This window comes from Ptiloglossa arizonensis, chromosome 2 (genome assembly GCF_051014685.1).
Source record: "Ptiloglossa arizonensis isolate GNS036 chromosome 2, iyPtiAriz1_principal, whole genome shotgun sequence".
NCBI lineage: Eukaryota > Metazoa > Arthropoda > Insecta > Hymenoptera > Colletidae > Ptiloglossa > Ptiloglossa arizonensis.
Window position 1 is genome coordinate 11,452,797 of NC_135049.1, and position 18,477 is coordinate 11,471,273.

The following is an 18,477-nucleotide window of genomic DNA, read 5'->3' on the forward strand; positions in this document are numbered from 1 at the left end:
ATTTTTATTATTTATATTTTCAAATCAAAATTTGATTAATTACCTTTGTCATGTACAAGTAATTAACAACATTTTTTACAAATGCTTTACGCATGTTTTGTTGCTTTATTGTCCATTTGATATTTTTGAGTTATACAATATTGTAGGTATACTTTGTAATTAGACATTTTTACTCTATAATATTCCGTAAAGGAACGTTTCATTTCTTGTCATGGTAGACTATTTTGTACTATGTATACTTTAAACTGTGTGTTTATTACAATTCGATTAAATAATCATATATCAAAGTAGCAAAACCTTCTCCCAAAATTAATACATAATTTTGATCGAATGTAAACTCAAATACATAATAAAATATACTGTATTTAAATGAATAGTATTAACACTTGAGGCATAAAAAATACATCTATTTATTGTAAGAAATTAAAATAGTTGATATTTAAGATACCACTAATTTTAATACCTTAGTAATATATATAATTATGGAATTACAGTTGGTTTTTAATAATGAATAAAATATAATAAACATGAATGAGATAAGAAAATGAATGAATATTTTTTATTGACTTCATTTACGAATCCTTAAAATATTCCTTTGAAGCAACAACATCGGGTACCATTGTTTTCTTCCCTGGTTTCCAGCCAGCTGGGCATACTTCTCCATGTTTATCAGTAAATTGGAATGCTTGAACCAAGCGCAAAGTCTCGTCGACAGATCTATAAATAATTAAATTGATTACAAAAATATCATCACTAATTATATTTAAAAAATATTATTTTATAAAGTAACTTACCTGCCCACTGGAAGATCATTGATAGTAACTTGACGTAGATTTTGTTTATCATCTATGATGAAGAGACCACGGAATGGAACACCACTCTCTTCGTCAAGTACACCATAGTCGCGTGAAATTTTAGTACTTTTATCAGCAAGAAGGGGAATATTCATTTCACCAAGACCACCCTGTTTACGTGGTGTATTTACCCATGCTAAGTGACTGAAGTGAGAATCAGTTGATGCTGCAATGAGTTTGCAGCCAATTTGCTCAAATTCTTGAGCACGATCAGAGAAAGCAATTATTTCAGTTGGGCAAACAAATGTACTGTAAAATAAGATATTACACGTCATTACCCAATATATCATTAACAAGTACAGTGACAGATTGCATACTTACAAATCTAATGGATAAAAGAATAGAACAACATATTTTCCCTTGTAATTAGAAAGAGAAATATCTTTAAATTGTCCATTCACAACTGCAGTACCACTGAAAGCAGGAGCTGGTTTCTGAAGTGCTGGGACTGGCATGATGTTGCTTTAGATTCCTGTAATTCCAAAAAATCTTATTACCAAAATCAAATTTGATTAATTTAATGTCATATAACTTTTATGTATAACTTGATAAAATATTAGAAATATATTTTTAATTTAATAAGATTAATTATTTATTTATGATTAGGCTTATATTGCCAACTATTATCTATCAGTGTAATGCTTGCGTAAGTTCAATAGTTCAATAATCAAAATTTGTAAATCTGAACATCTTCATTACTGTTTTCTAATGAGATCAATTGCCTAGATGGAATCATAGAATTTAATTTAAAATAAAAACTTTAATTTATATGACACCTCTTATACATTGGCTAAATGATTAATATAAAAAAAAAAAAAAAATGAAATAAAAGGAATCATAAAAGATACAAATAAAACCACCAATATTTGTTATATTATTCATTTTTAAAGAAAAGAAAAAGGTCTTGTATTAATAGATTGTGCACTGTATAAAAATAAAATTTGTTGCAAAAAAACTCTAGTATTTATTGTTGATAAATAAAGCAAGAGTTTTATTGGGCATGACAAGCATACAATTACAAAAAAAGATCGGTAAAGGTAAAATTCAAATATATGTGTAGGTTACTTAAAAAAAAAAAAAAAACGAAAATCAGAAAATGTTTTGAAAGACTGATATTTCACAAAAATATTAATATATCGATGTAATTTTATAAATTTTATATTTATAAAATTTTTGTATATATTTATATCATAAAACGTGTTTGCTAAAACTATACGAACACATGTATGATGCCTCTCGAAAATGTAGTCCGCGCTAAATCATAAGTTTTGTTCAAAATGTACCAATTATAACAATTAAATATTAATAAAATAATATTTATTTATATTTTATAAATATAACATTTTCTTTTTCTGACAATAACCATGGCTTATTTATAAATGTTCGTAAGAGTGTTCAACTGAACCTCTGACCGGATAAACGATTGATCGATTAATCAAAAAATATAATACGGCATCCAGCACTTAAAAATTTAGTAAATAGAAATTAAGATTAGCGAGATAAGAACAATGTATTTAGATAATGTCTAATATGACAAAAAATACATTTATTCGAACGAATGTAAAACATAAAATATGTAAATAATTTTTCTACTGGTCAACAGTTGTTTGTCAACAGTTTTCATATTAAAAAAGATGTGACCGGTTAAAGCAAAACCGAATAAGTAGAAATCTACTGTATTATTTAAAAATAAATATCTAATTAGTAATATTAATTTCGGTACAAATATATAATTATACATTATTGTTGAAAATTATAATATTTTACATTTTAATAAAATTAAATTATTTTAAAATGCAAGAAAAGTAGACTTTATCTTCTCGATCACTATCATTTAAAAAATAAATGAAATACAATACGTAATAAGAGATAATATATCAAAGAAATTAATAATTATTTGTAACTACATTAATAAATGATTTCAACAAATTATTTTTTTACATATATCTACGTATATAAATATTCTTCATTGTTTGTATCGATAAATAAAATCATCTAACCTATGAAATTCATGAAATAAGGTAATATTTAGGCAAAGAATAAGACAAAGTTATTGCATATCAAAACCTTCACAACTACTGTAAATGTATAATTTCAGAATATTATATCGACTAAAGTAATAAGTTTACTTATGAATACATCAAGCATTACAACACGGTTTAATTACAATTAATTTACAAATATATTGTAAATACTATATAAAATATTGTATAGATTATCAATCACATCAAATACGTTGAAGTACAATAAATCTAAATACATCGATGTTAAAACATTGTGTAAGAATTATGAAGATACACTGCAAATGAGAATTAGCATAATTTTAAATACGTGGTGATGCATTTAAATTAAGCGAACATTACACAGCAATTTTCTGCGTAGAAAGATTGATCTCGAACAGTAGTGTTGATAATCAATAATACTCTTTAAAAAATCTTTTTTTAATATAATGTTTGTGTAATTGAGAATATTCCAAAACGAAAACTGAATTGTACAAGAAAAGGTCAAGTGCAAAAAAAATTCAGTTACGTAACATGAGTTTGCATTTAATACGATAGTAACAATCATTCTTTGGATTTCTTAGATTAACTGTTGCGTTACTCTTTGCAACGCTCTTGGGCAATTGTTTTAATGTTAATTCTAATATACATCATATATAACAAATGAATAAGAGATACAAAAAATTCTTTAAACAGAGAGATAAGATAGTTTAAAATTCAGTTTAAATTCTATGAAACTATAATAATACCTTTTTTTTATTAACAGCAGAATGCAGCTTTCCGTTCAGACACGTCACCTAAACTATCCACTCGCCAATAAAGAAATGTCTAACCGGCACCGGTTTCGATATAACGTAAGTTACATATATACATGTCTACTTGCTATTTAGTGTTGGGAAACGAAGACGCCATCTGTAGACTATGCTGCCCTCTATTGCGAATTGAAATATGTTGAAAATATATTCAGTTATTTACTGAATTACTATTTATTTTGTCTTTTTATAACTATTATTACATATTGTTTATATTTAGGATTCACAACTGTACAAAAAAACATATATTATCTGCTTTTATTATTTCTGTTAACTATATATTTTAATGTGCGTTTAATGTGAGAGTACTTATCAGATTGAAAATTATTCTTGATTCTGATTGGCTTGTCTAAAATATGAACTGATCTAGATCATACATCAATGAACATAACTTAATTTTACTCGAATTAACACGAATGTTAGCCGCAGCATGTTATTAACTACATTATTACATTATATATTTTTGTATTTCATTTTTAAAGATGAATACGCGTAAATAGAACTACTGACTGCAACAGTGCCATATTGGCAGGACTATTCTTTGAATATATACAGATACAATCAAATTTAGTCATGTTCCTAATTATTTATATAGTATTATTTATTTCTTTTGCGGACTCCAACTTTTGAAATAATTTTTTAACGGAATCTCCATCATCCGTTTTCCAATTGTTCATTGTACTTTTCTCATATTTCGATCTATTCTGCAACTACATCCCTGGCAGAAGAGCACATCGTCATAATGGACCAATGGGAGTTTGAAACGTGTTATTTGTTTGTTGATCCTTTATCCTTATTTTGAAAACAAAAGTAAGATGAAATAGAACTCCATTTTTTAGAAAGTTTACTTATAATAAAAAGCCCTTTTACTTTAGGTTTTTTTTATTGTTACTTTGCAGAATCCATATTACCGACTAATCCTATTAACTAAATAGCTTTGATAGATTATATAAAGCTAAAAGTATTTTAAGGAATAATTTATTCTATTAAATGAATCGTCCAAAAAAATGTAAAATTGTATATACATATACACGCTGCGATAATCATATTAATTTCTTATAAATGTATAAATATTTAGCAGAGCTTGTGAGTAATATAATAGAAAACATTATTTAACAGTAATATAATAGAAAACATATTAAGAATATTCTAATAATTGTTAATATATTGTATGCATTTGGTTTAAAAAAATTGTTCATCTATCACAAATGTGCAAACGTGCTTTGATTTTTGATTGGTAGAATACGATTGGATACATTTGATTGGTAATGACACCAACGTATTTTACATAACACAAACAAGTTTTTCAAAGCCACCGTACAATATTGTGTATATATTGTGCTAGATTGAAGTGTATTTTAGAAATATAATTATTATGATACTTTTTTTGAATACTATTTGTGATATAATTGTGTTAAGTAAACAGTTATAGATATACTGACAAAAATGTCGATTAACCTTCAAAGTTACTTATATTAAAGCACCGAAAGATTTTAAAGGTATATATTTCTAAGAAAAATGTAAATTGATTTATTAAGAATTACTACTTGTAGCGATTAAATTACTTATTTTATTCATTATCTTTTCTTACGCTAATATGGTTCGTGAGAAAGAATACTAATATACATACATATATACATTGGCATTAAATTATATATGTATATTATAAAAAACATTTGTTTGTCTGCTTTTATTTGTTGGACATGTGAGTATGTACAACAAATACATAAAGAAAGAAAAAAATTCCTAAATTTAAATGTAAATTTTGAAATATAGAAATTATTTTGTTTAGTATCTAAAATGTTATAAAAATTTTAATCTCAAATGTTTTTTTGTTTCTATTTTAATGAAATCATGTAATTTGTATGTAATTTTTTAGAGACGATTAGTTCTGGGTTAGAAAGTATTAATGTTAACTGTACAAATAAAGAAAGGACAATTCATGGTGAAAGAATAAGTAAAATATATGAAATTAAATGTTTTTTTAATAAAGCTTTGATTCAGAGGAATTTTAATTTCTATAAGCTATTATTTTTATACGTTTGTAAATATTGATAGTAAAATAAGTTGCTTATTATTGCTCCTACTACTTTATTTAATTGTTAGTTTCTATTGAGTTATTATGTTTGCATGGTACGATTAAATAATGTAAGGATTTGTGCATAAAGTCAATATCTAGATAGATCAACATTATAAAAAGTAAATGATAATGAACATTTTTTACAATTACAAGGAAAATTCTAAGATTATCTGAAAACTTAAATTTGAAAATATAATAAAATTACTTTATATTTCTTCATATGTTAAACACAATTTTGTGAAGATATATTTTTAATAATTTATACAATATTAAAATTGTGAATAATGAAACTATCAGCTTCTCAAATAAGTAAATAAACTGTAAAAACTTGTAATCTTTTTGCATGGCAGTCAATATTTAGAAGTATAAACAAGAATGACAAAAATGACAATTTTGTTCGAACAAATATACACAGAAATACATTTGTTAAAATATTAAAATAAAGTTTATTTCGAATTTTTAAACTTGATTTTCTGAGAAGTAGAGCATTATATAAAAAAATTTATTTACCACTTGAAAGGAATCACATCATTTCCAGTTGTATCATAAATTACAATTTGCTTAATGTAATATATAAGAATAAATGCGTTATAATTACATTGATTATATTTTTGTGGTAAAAAATAATATATTGTACACATTGTTTATGTATGAGTAATTTGTATTTAATAACAACATTTTATGTAAATAATACATCTGCTTGAAACTACAATGCCCAAAGAATAATACTATGATATCTTCTGTATTTTATTGTTAGATATTACAGTGTTAAGCGAGACACGATTTCAATAGATAAATACTTTGCAAGTACTTTTCTTGTCTTTTATTTGCGTGAATTATGTATATTTTTGGCACTTATTACCAATTATTAAATAACAATTCTTTGAGATCAGACAACTCTTACTTAATTATTCTATAATTTTATTACATTCTAAGAAAATTAGAGAAGTCAGAATCATTAAAATGAGTGAAGTAGTTCAGTATGTGGTGATACGTGGAGACCTCTTAAAGACAATGAATTGGCCCATAGGTGCAATCGTAGCTCAAGCATGTCATGCGTGCACTGCTGTTATTCATCTTTTTTATAATGACAATTACACTCAAGCCTACCTGGCCAATTTAGATGATATGCACAAGGTTATTCTTGAAGTAAGTGTATCCAGGAACAATATATATTAGAATGTATTGGATGTGAATTAGATTGTATTATTGTGCATACAGTTTTTAAGACAGCGAAGGAGTATGGTGACATTTATAGTATATTCATATATAAATATTAGATTCCAGATGAGACCAGTTTAAAGACATTATGTTCAAAATTAAAAAATGAGAACATCGATCATAAACTGTGGATTGAACAACCTGAAAACATTCCAACATGTTTGGTAACGAAACCTTATCCTAAGAACAATGTGCAATCGTATTTCAAGAAATATAAATTACTTAAATTGTAAGAAAGATGAAGTTCTAACATACACAACTCTATATTGTTCTGTATTGTATACCGATTATAATAAAATATAGGAATAATATTGTATACTTTGTGGAATACTTGTACTTAATTGTTTCAAGCTTAAAACTTGAAGAACAATGCCATTGTTCACCCTGAAGAAAAAAAAGGATCAGTATTTATATCCTAATAATAGATTACTTATTTTAATAAACTAGAATATGTTAGAGATAATATTGACATATTCAATTATTGAATAATAAATCAATCTTGCCTCACTTAAAATTTTTACTTTAATTAAGAATATTTTCCTTTTTTTTATATAAATAGGGAATATTCCAACTGGGGATTTATTATGCACCAGTTATAAAAATGGCAGAACATTCTGGATATACATTTATATTTTATTTTACAATACCTGGTAATATTGACAATGTGTACACGTTACTCCTTTGCTTTACAACTAGCATTATTATTAATCAAAATGAAAATTATGTAAAGATATGCATTATTAACTGATATTCGTATAAAAATTGTCTTTTGCGACCGTGCAAAAATGTGCACTTTATTTAATACATCGTAGGCAACAAAATTACACAGGTACGCGTATATGCATTGTTCACAGAATAATAATACGTACTACATAGGAAAATAAGTGATAACTGTTCTTCACTATAACAAATTCAATTCCATTGATTTTTTAATGGAAAAATATTCAAAGTTTCAAAAAGACGATTTAAAATTGTAGTATATAAATTTTAATGGAGTGAAAATTTGGATCTCCCAAAAAGCAAAATTATTTCAAGTTTAAAATCTTAAAAACATAACGATATACAATAAAATTAATAATTAATACGACCATGTATAAATACATAATATCATAATTGTGTTAAACGCGTTTGGTTGCATTTTAATACAAAATAAATTAACGCAGAAGAATAATGCTGATTACTACTAACGATATTTCTGAAATCGCATTTCATTAGGTAATATTTAATTCAACGTATTTATGCCAGTAGAATCATCAGTTCTGGAAGTGCTGCATTATTGCATATTTCCATTCATAATTTTTTTCCTTTTTATTTATTTATTTATTTATTCTTTTCACGAATTCAATGATAGCTAAGAAAAGTGTATTACGACGGTTGATATTTCTAAGAAACTATATTACGACGGTTGGTAGTTTACAGTTACCTAATGTTCATTTACTTATCTATATCTTTCCCGTTCGTAATGCATTTGAAATGTGTGCTCCCACGAAACATATTTTTATAACAAGTACACAGACACGATCGAGAATTATTCTTCACTTAATATCTAACACTTTGAAAAACATCTCGTGATTGTTATCCAATAATGTTAGTCTTTTAATAAATTACTTAATCTTTCATATCTGTTATCACGTAGTATGTTGTGCGAATGCTTCAGTAATTCGGTCATCGTTTTACTTCCCTTAGAAATAAAGTAACTTAGAAGATATTGATACTTATGTTTACAAATCGTCAGTAAAATTATGTTGATATTGTTCTAACCGCCGTTCGCGGTAATAAGCTCTAAATATTTATGTACACGCACTATTTGCGGATGCTAAACACTGTAAGTACACTTATTTACAACACTTGATGGCAAGATGATTAGTTTAGCATATACGTGTATATATGCAAAAAAATATATATATATGTGAAATATACATATATATTTCTTTTCTTAAATAACTCGGTTCTTTTCACGTCAAATTGGATGAGTCGTACTTTCACAACGGAATATACACGGAGGTCCTTGAAAATATGCGCTATCTTCCTAAACGGTATCATTGCCCTTCTTCTTCCAACTCTTTTTCTTCTTCCAGCCATTCGCGAAGAATGTTGCTTCTTCCCTGAAAGCATGATGAAAGAATCGTGTCGTAAATGATTATCGTAAGCGCGGTATGCAAATTTTGAAGCAAACCTAAAAGATTTGTGTACGTTCAGAGACGAAAGATTCATTGCCTTAAATCCAAGTACGGTGCTTTTGCGTACAAATTGCTATTCCTTTTGTCAAAATTTATTTTTGTATATGCATTTAATTATTTATCGGCTAGTCGTGATCGTAAGAGTAATGCTGTCATGCGAGTAAGCAAGCGAGCGGGTATGTAAACAAATAATCGTGCAGATAGTTCGGATTAGTGTTACTTGTATAGTTAAAGTATTACGTATACACGATGTTTGGAGGGTTACTGTCTCTTTCGAGAATGAAAGCGTTACTTCATTCAACTGCGATGAACGTAGAAAGTTTTTTCGTAGAGAATTAGTTATCCTTAAAAGAATTAATTAATAATCCATTGTATCGCGTGAAATATTAAGAAATTGTATAAAATACAGGGGCATAAAATACTCGTAGAAGTTAATTTCGATTTGTATGAATCTTGCTTTCTTTACCTTCAAAAATGATTCGGTAATTATGTATGCTGTCTAATAACCTCACCGATTACAATGACCTTGAAATATGATAAAGAGGAAAGGTTCACGAGTGTTTCGAAGTGAAAAGTGATGGTTCAGATTAGACTTGGGTTTGTTTTTATTTGAGATCGTATCCAAGTCGAATAAATTATTCTAACTTTAATAGAAATTGTTATTACCTATTATTTTCCTCTTATATTGTAATGGATACGAGAATTGAAGGTACGTAACGACCTTTCTCTTTCAACCTTCCGTTCTTCAGGGTCATTGAAATCCGTTTGGTAATTAGTTTATATGGGTAACTACTAATTAATCGAACTACTGTTTACTTTTCGTATTGTATAAAATGATCTACTTATTATCTACAGTCTGTATAGTAATACAGGGTGTTTTAAAATATGCGAGTATAACTTTAGAGGCGAATTCAGCGCACTGTAATAAGGAAAATAGTTTTCGAATTCCAACGGTTTTTGTGTTATATTAGTTGTTCAATTATCTTCATAAAAAACGTTTGAAGTGGACATCTACGAGGACAGGCTTCCGAGTGTCTTATTACAGACCTCGTTAACTGTTCAAAAGTGTCAGGTATGTTCGAATTACCTGGTGATTTTCTTAAGTATGCAAATAGAGTGCCTCAATATAGAAAGAGCTCGAGAAAGAGGTCTCAGTTCAATATAAGAATCACTATAAGACAAAAATAGAGCTGTAAGTATAATGTTTACATGAACTTTTTTTCTTACTTTAGCGTGTTGAATTTGCTTTTGAAGTTATATCCAAATGTTTCGAAACACCTTGCGGTTCAGAATTGTCGATTTTTGTCCACTTGAAAATAAAGGCAAGCAAAGACTGGTGTACCATAGTACTTATTAAGGATGGATGTTTGTGTTATAACGGTGCAAGGAATAAGTAATACAGTAACTTCTCGATAAAAGTCACAAACTTCACTCTAGCCGGAGACTTTTAACGAGTATAGCAGGCGACGTTATATCAGGATTTCAACGATTTTGCTCTGATCTGAGGTAGAGTGTATCATCCGAGAAGTGAAATGGCTCGAGAGTGAGCAAGATCGAGCAATAGCGAGCGAGTTTTGCATTGTACGCGCAAAATGGTTGAAATTTCAAAGCTGTGCTGCTACACGGACATCGACGTGTCAAGTATCAATGCAAAATATAATTTGTTATCAATCGATGAGTCGCTAGTCAGTTTAAGTAATTTATTACATTAAAACGTTTTCGTTCGATCTCGTTCCGATAATTTTTGGTCATACGTTGGACGAATAATTTCAAAAAAGAAACCTTTTCGCTCCGTATAATCAAAAATAATTCAGACAAGGTCGCGTTTAAACTGATTTTCATCGAAGAGATCTCACCATTGACAACGACAAGTGTCAAACATTTTAATTTTCATTGTAGAAAATAATAACGATTAATAATTTTTATATCAATCGATTCATTTGGTTTTCGTTTACACAGTGACAGCGACTCGGTATCTATAAACGATGATCTTTTATCGAGGTAAGAATCCGGCCTGTTAACGAGGAGTTACTGTACATTTCCGCAAAATGGCTACGGAATTGATTGTGCAGGAATTTGACTCGCATAGCACGTGAACGAAGATTGGATAAGAAAAAGTAATGGAACTAAGAAGAAAGGAAGTTACGCAACTAATAGGCACTTTTTTAGAGACGTTCTCGCCGATTAAAAGCTTGTTGTTCTGCTTGTTATGCACGCAAACGACGTTAGTATAACTACGGGATTTGCAATTACCAGGACCACGTTAGTTTAGGAGAGCAAGGTGAGACGAGTGATGAGGGCGATGGCGGTGGTGGTTTTTGGTGGTGGCGGTGGTAGTGGTAGTGGTGGTAGTAGTTGTTGGTGGTGATTAGAGCAGCGCAGAATCGAGCATTTATTGCTCGGCTTGGTTTCCGTTCGGGTCCGTATAGTCGTAATCCTCTTCAGGCTCGTCGTAATCCGTCTCTGCTGGCTCAGGACCTTCGACAGCTGGCACTGAGGTGCTAGTGACGTCCTGCTAAGCATATGCGAGAATCCAAGCGTTCGTTGCACCTACTTAGTTCTTACAACTCCTCGCACCTGTTATCGTTTACGTTTCTCGAGCGTTTTACGCTTCTCGCGTACAATTTGTACCTTGCGATTGAATCGTTACCGAAAGTGAAATTCTGTTCAATTATCGAAACGAAATAATTTCATTAACGGAGTTTTCTGTTCAAAATACAATTAAAACGATTAACATCGAAAGGAACGGGTGATACATTCTGAGGCAGGAACTTGGTCATCGTTCCCGATGATCTTTATACCGAAAAGAAAGACGGGGAAGAGAAAATAAAAAAAAAATAAAAAACTGGGAAGAAAGTCGACGTTTCCTCTTTCGCCGGGTACGAAAACATAATTAATTTCAAGACACAGGGAAAGAGCGGGACAAGTACCTGAGATGGTCTCCAGCCGCATCCTGCTAGTGGAAGTCCATCAGCACCTAATGGACAGGGTGCATCGAGTCCCGGAACACCCTGATCCCCTTTGTTGCCCTTGTCACCTTTTTTGCCGCGTTTCCCAGCCGGTCCCTGTATTCATACATAAGAATGCTACGTGATGTAAATGGCGCGGAAGCAAATGTTTTCGCGAACGTGCAAAAAAGGCCAGGCACAAGAAAGACTCTCTCTATGCACTATAATATTTAATTGTGCAGAATACGTAATTGAGCATAAACGTCCAACAAAGGCGACGATGAATTTTTCGCTTCACTAATCGAGAGATTTATAAAACGTATTGTTTAAACATCATCACCGTACACTTAAAATTGTTTCGGGGTATCCTTTCTCATCGAATTACAACTATTGAGGAAGATGCTACAGTATACCGCGTTTTCGTTTGCGTTTACCGTTCCGTACATCGATCACCGTTAAAATGTTAAACAATTGAAAATTGGCGAGCGTATGCTATACGCTGGTGGCAGCATACGTAGATTTGCCATGTTGTAAATACGTATTCGTAAAAAGTAATAATGTTATATATACATACATATATATACATATATATAAATATAAATATGTGTATATATATACACATATATACGTATATATAATATATAGATATGTATATATATGTATACATATATACGTATATATAATATATAGATATGTGTATATATATATATATACATACATATATATTAATATATAAATATATATATATATATGTATATTCGAACGTGTAACGTTCCTTTCGTTCTCGTAAGAAATTGCATCGGTCAATGTCAAACGATTCTCTGCGAGAGTAGTGAGAAATACGACGTAAAAAAACACAATATGAAAAATACGAGAGTGTAGAAACGCAGGTCTGGGACGATTTACATGCGTGGTGCACAAATACGCATTGTAATACGTTAGATTTATCATTCAATTCGGTACTGATTCTCGCATCGCTTCTAACTGAACATTGGTCATACTTCGCTAATCGTATCTCGTACAAGAAATACTTCAATGGCAAATTATCAATGAGCGTTGAATCAATCTTGGCGCGTTTTTCGTGCGATGATGCATTTAATAGGGAGACATTTACAGACTCGATAGTGTATGTTAATAATAGTGTCGAAAAAAAAAAAATATATATATTAACAAGTATCGATAGCAGTGATAATAATAGTGGTAATAGTTTAAGGCAGTAGCAACAACGACAAAAGTTAATAATAATAACAATAGTAATAATAATAATAATAACAATAATAATAATGATGATGATGGTGAATGCGTGAATTGCGAATCAGAAGATTTTCGATACCGACGATTTTACGCCGGGGCATGCGAAATATTTCGCGTACCAGACATTACGAAATAATCACCCGTGAAATATGTGCGAGCCAATCCGCCCGATTGAACTACAATTTTGTTGCCCAATTATTTTAAAACTAATAGTCGTATTACGTCAATACTCACAGATTCGCCTTTAGCACCTGTCTCTCCATTCGGTCCCTGGAATTGGTACGCCAAAGAATTTATTCGTTATGTGACGTTCATGCCTCGCTTCGTTTCTTTTCTACATGCACGATACGTGATCGCGAAAGAAATTTTCATCGTGGAATTTTTGGCGAAACTTCCATTCCGTGAGATGACATGTGACCACGATCAGCGGATACGCCGATTAACGGAAGAAAATTGATCGCGGATCGATTAATTCTTTCAACGAGCGAGTAGTGCAAGCCACGATGACCCTTCTCACCCTCGCCCTCTTTTACGTTTGCGTAAAGTCGGATGATCACGGTGTTTCAATTTTGCACGCGTTCGTCGATACGCGTCAATATCGTACAAATGGAGAGGATTGTGCGCTTCTCCCTCTCTTCAAGATACAAATTTACGTTTCCGGTACGATTCTCGAATCAATTGATCACGCTCGAAAATTCATCAAAGTTTCTTATCGAGTATTTGGCGCGTATACCAATTGGATAGTAATCGAAAATTACACGACACTCGCGATCAAATAGAGAAAATCTCTGGAGAATTACATCGTGTGGTAAATTGTGAAAATTGAATTTTTATCGTTAACAGTCGACGATACTCACACAGCTGAGTATTTCTTTAAATATCGCGGAAAATTTCTAGTTGTCTGGTGTTAATGTGGATTCGATTATACAGGATGATCCGTTTATCACGCCAGTTACGTAACCCCTCGGTAAAACGCACGCTCTTGTGTTTACGCGAAGCGTTTTAAAGAGGGGCGGTAGCGAATTTCTTCTTGAAATTTACCTTTCGTATTCCCAGCCGTACAACAAGCGCGAGCGACACTAATGCAAACTAACCATTTTTATATTCCTCGTTGTATCTTCGTGAGAGTATTCTGAACGAATTGGTGAGATTCTTTTGGTAAAAACGAGACTCAACGAGGCCATATTTAAACTATTTCCATTTATATCTAATAAGAATCATTTCTGAAGAATTTTCAATTACGTGTAATTAAAAATAGTCCGAATACGGTAGTGTTTGACTTTTATTTTCATCCAAAGAATATCATCGATTCATCGACGATGCTCTCACGAAGATCGAACTCTAAAATATAAAAATCTTTAGTTTGTATTGAATCGGCTATTACACGAGTCGAGGAACGTAATGGGGATGATTCGATACGTTTTATAGAGCGGAAACGCGGCTATTTATCGAGGGGTTACTATATTGCGTTACCTTTGTTGCTTCAGAGGTAAAGAGAAGCGTCGGAGGAAAAAAAAAAAAATGGTTTGTTCGAAAGGTAAAAATGTTCTTTGTGTCGATGAAAAATATTTGTCAAGTTTCCAATTCCCGATCGACTTCAAGATCGTCCGAGTTTTTGGTTTTTTTTTTTTTTTTCGTTTTTCTTTTCTCTACGAATGGATACGCGTAGTTTTATCAGAATCAAATGCACACCGTATTTGTTAAACGCCTATGAGCAATCACTGCTTTCAGTGCATAGGTTCGTTGAATGCATGTATGATTTTGTGATTCTGCGTATGCAAATGGTCCAACAATGCTGGCAATGCTCGAAGGCATGACAACACGCATAATCAACGCGTGTCGATGTATTACCTCTGAAACGATTCAATTGTGAGCATTCATATTGCGCCTCGGAAATCGAATAAGAACAGTTGTCCGTTTGAATACTTATTTAAGAGTGAAATTTCTAGCGACGATGTTTGTCGGTTATTTAAATAAGCTAGCTGCCGCTACTCGTATATTTATTGTCGTTTTCGAAAAGATACGTTCAAGTCAGTTTAAATTTGTTTTACGTGTTCAAGGTCATTTAAAAGGTAACCGTTGCGATAAGCAGCGAGTGAAAATCAAAATAATTACAGCTACGGTTTTTAAATAACCAAAAATGTTATTCACTGTTCTTGTAACCGAAATACGGAGTTTCAGTTGCAGTTATGGTATACAGAAACGAATCTAAGATTTTCAATGCCTGGTATCTTTATGATCAAGCTCGGACCGAAAGTAATACTTTTTTTGTACGATGAATTTTAATCTGAAAAGATTTTTCAAGCGGTCCTTGATCAAATTTCCCCAATTTGTGACATACTCTTGCGATTTGAAAATATAGAAACATATTACAATCTCAAAAATATCTCCAGAGGTAAATTTACTTGTATTTTTCATTATATCTTTATGAGAGTACTATCGATGGATCGTCGAGATTTTCTCGATAAAGATGAGTCCAAGCACGACGTTATTCGGTCTATTTTTAATCATTCTTATAATTTGATCAACGTGTAATTAACAGTAGTCTGAACGATGTCGTGTTTAGATTTATTTCCATTACGAAAATTTCACCGATCACCGACCTTAATGAAAAGTATACAAATTTCATTTTCATTAACGAATGAAATTCTATCCCAATTCGTATTGTTAGTTGCTTAGCCGGTAAAGTGACTTGCAACTGTTACTTGAATCCGAGGTAAAAATTGTCACTTGAAAGCGGGAATCATCGCAGAAGATTTATGACAGCAGTGCATTTTGCACGAGTTTCACTCCTTGTTCAGCTAGTAAAGTGTTTGAAAAACTTTTACTAAAAAACTAACGTGCCTTAGACGCCTGTAGTGAATATAAATTCAGTTTTGAAACGATCCTAACATTTTTCCGAATCCAAACAATAGGAGTAATTATTACAGTAGAACAGCAACGATAAAAAAGGTGTGAAGAATTAATTTGATCAAGAGTGGTTTGGTTGTAATTGAAATTTAAGACCTCTTGAAACACGTTTTAGAATAATGGTTATCGACTTGCAATTCGAATAAATATTATAGTTGAACAGTATCGAAAAACGAACCAATTATGTATTCCGGTATCGATTTCACGATAATAATAGCAGTAATAGCAGCGTAATTAATGTCAATAATAGCAGCGTATCAACGAATAAGTGTAGTTTCAATTATCGAAAGATGATCTTGGAATTTCGGAAACTGTAATCTTGAAAATGTTATTCCGCTAATGGAAAATGTGCTCATTCGAAACGAATAATTTCTTCTATTGATATTTTTAGTTATTGTAAAAATGGAAATATCTCAGGTAGTCGCGACAAGTAGGATATCCTGTATTTGCTTCGCAACATTGTATTTTTTTATGTCGTTGTAATCAACCGAAGCCGAATGATAAGAGATGGTAGCTACTTGTGTCATAGCTTAATTGGAACGCGATCAAACATGAGTTTAATTTCTACAAAGTGAAACAATTAACAAGCGTTGGGAGGACCGTGCTTGAAACAATGCACTTTCCAAATGCTAAAACAGGACATATTATGTTATCATCTACTGGAATGAATTTTAATGAGTGTACGAAAATGGTAAAAATTTTCGAAAAAATAATCTTTAAGAGTATTCATTCGAAATAATATTTTCTTACAAGGAACATCCGCGAAGCGATGGGCGCCATTTTTGACGAAATTTCGCAGATTTATAGTATAAAACAAGGGACACGTATTCGCATAGTTGCGATTATTGAAGTTCAATAATAGAAACACTATAAAATTTCAATTTTTTGATACTATCTTCAAAATTATTGGCTACAATAAAATGGTAAAATGGATTAATTATGAACCAAAAGAATGATCATCGTCTATTGTCCGAAAGAAAATTCTACAATTTTATATTTTGATCTGTCAATATATACACGGTACTAGTCCAAATAAAAAACACTTAACACAAATTGTGAATTCAGGATAAAAGTAGTTCGCTGTCTCGCGTGTTTAAAAATGTAGAAAGTAACGATAATAATAAAAATGATTCTTCGATTTTCTGAAAAGTGAAGAAAAAAAAAGAAAGAAACAATTTGTTCGAAAACTTTCTCGGAGAGCTAATATTTTTCACCTCTCGAAACGTAAACTGGAGTCATCGTAGCCAAGAAAAAATACCTGCATTTTGTTCTCGAATGACTCTAGAAACCTGCCAAATTTCGTTCGGATCGGGGTCGTTCGTTTCGCGGATGTTTCTCGTTAGTTGTTTCTAATAGGAAGATCTAGCCGAGATAAAAAAAAGATTGTGCTGAACATCCTCGGTGCAAAGAGGGAGAAAGGCGCAGAACGTAATTTCAGCCCCTCCTTTTCGTGCAAAGGAAGTAAAGAGACGAATTTTTGGGACAGTCCCCGGGGTAGATCAGGCAGATGTATCGTCGTTACCCCGGGCTGGTTAGACTGTGTCGCAGTCACACCGAGGGACGAGCGATAATCGAATGCCACTGTACCTCCGCGCCAGGAATTCCATCGGTACCCTGGGGACAAACAGAATGCGTCGTTGATATCGCGACGACAGTGTAATCGAGTTCGAGCTGGACGGAATATCGTTTTGTACGTCCGGTTGTTTCATCGATAACGCGATTCGTATTGAACGTCAAATCTTCAGTGATCGAAGAGACTCCGATTCTCGCGCGAAAAAAGAAACCAATTGTCGAACTATCGAACGTATAGTAATTATTTACAGGACCAACGATCGTGTAGATTTCAGTGACCTTGAAGTATGCTGAAAGAGGAAAGTCATCGAGTATTCATAATTCATTATTAATGGTTATTTACAATTATGAAATTATCGGACGTTAGAAGATAAAAGGATGCGTATTTAAAATTTAGTTTAAATTAAGTTCAAATGTAATCTGGGTCTAGATCTGTTAAATAAATACAAGAAAAAGATCTAAATCAGACGATAAACGTTTACCCTTTGATACAGTTTAAGATTATTGTCATCGGCGAGATTGTTATTAATGTAAATAATTATTGTTACTGGTAATTACTTGGGTTGGAACGATGTGTCCTAGATATCGTAAATTATATGTGATCAGCCGATACGTCTACGTTATTAATCGTGAATTTTATTTTATT

The 18,477-nt window shown here is 31.3% G+C and overlaps 3 protein-coding genes across 14 annotated transcripts in view; 1 reads left to right on the plus strand and 2 right to left on the minus strand.

Moving 5' to 3' along the window:
• Positions 1-386: 386 nt before the first annotated feature.
• Positions 387-3,753, minus strand: Prx2 (Peroxiredoxin 2). Its single transcript, XM_076304383.1, has 4 exons — positions 3,604-3,753; positions 1,176-1,326; positions 795-1,103; positions 387-717 (listed from the first exon to the last, which is right to left on the minus strand). The coding sequence occupies exons 2-4, from the start codon at positions 1,307-1,309 to the stop codon at positions 573-575; spliced, it is 588 nt and encodes a 195-aa protein (XP_076160498.1). The 5' UTR covers positions 1,310-1,326; positions 3,604-3,753; the 3' UTR covers positions 387-572.
• A 1,202-nt stretch (positions 3,754-4,955) lies between these two features.
• LOC143143538 (putative peptidyl-tRNA hydrolase PTRHD1) lies at positions 4,956-7,463 on the plus strand. 2 transcript variants are annotated; one of them, XM_076304903.1, is made up of 3 exons: positions 4,956-5,165; positions 6,683-6,895; positions 7,027-7,458. In XM_076304903.1, the coding sequence occupies exons 2-3, from the start codon at positions 6,710-6,712 to the stop codon at positions 7,198-7,200; spliced, it is 360 nt and encodes a 119-aa protein (XP_076161018.1). In that variant the 5' UTR covers positions 4,956-5,165; positions 6,683-6,709; the 3' UTR covers positions 7,201-7,458. The 2 variants fall into 2 exon arrangements, with proteins under 2 accessions (XP_076161018.1, XP_076161019.1); XM_076304904.1 differs by lacking the exon at positions 4,956-5,165 and having other exon boundaries at positions 6,686-6,895; positions 7,027-7,463.
• A 266-nt stretch (positions 7,464-7,729) lies between these two features.
• The window catches only part of LOC143143536 (uncharacterized), a 297,264-nt gene continuing 286,516 nt past the window's right edge, over positions 7,730-18,477 (minus strand). For 7 of the 11 annotated variants that reach the window (XM_076304898.1, XM_076304895.1, XM_076304894.1 and 4 more), the window contains 5 exons: positions 17,847-17,873; positions 13,584-13,619; positions 12,078-12,212; positions 11,401-11,662; positions 7,730-9,072 (listed from right to left, as the gene is read on the minus strand). In XM_076304898.1, the coding sequence (XP_076161013.1) occupies positions 11,540-11,662; positions 12,078-12,212; positions 13,584-13,619; positions 17,847-17,873 (321 nt within the window). In that variant the 3' untranslated portion in view covers positions 7,730-9,072; positions 11,401-11,539. Of the gene's footprint in view, positions 9,073-11,400; positions 11,663-12,077; positions 12,213-13,583; positions 13,620-17,781; positions 17,874-18,477 lie in introns of those variants that run through there. The other 4 variants (XM_076304892.1, XM_076304896.1, XM_076304897.1 and 1 more) reach the window with 4 other exon arrangements.

Bases quoted from the DNA above. Each gene is read 5' to 3' on its own strand.
- LOC143143538 (XM_076304903.1), top strand. From the start codon at position 6,710: ATGAGTGAAGTAGTTCAGTATGTGGTGATACGTGGAGACCTCTTAAAG. The intron at 6,896-7,026 runs GTAAGTGTATCC...TATAAATATTAG, and splicing joins TGCACAAGGTTATTCTTGAA to ATTCCAGATGAGACCAGTTT.
- Prx2 (XM_076304383.1), bottom strand. From the start codon at position 1,309: ATGCCAGTCCCAGCACTTCAGAAACCAGCTCCTGCTTTCAGTGGTACT. The intron at 1,104-1,175 runs GTAAGTATGCAA...CTTATTTTACAG, and splicing joins TTCTTTTATCCATTAGATTT to TACATTTGTTTGCCCAACTG. The intron at 718-794 runs GTAAGTTACTTT...AATTATTTATAG, and splicing joins AATGATCTTCCAGTGGGCAG to ATCTGTCGACGAGACTTTGC.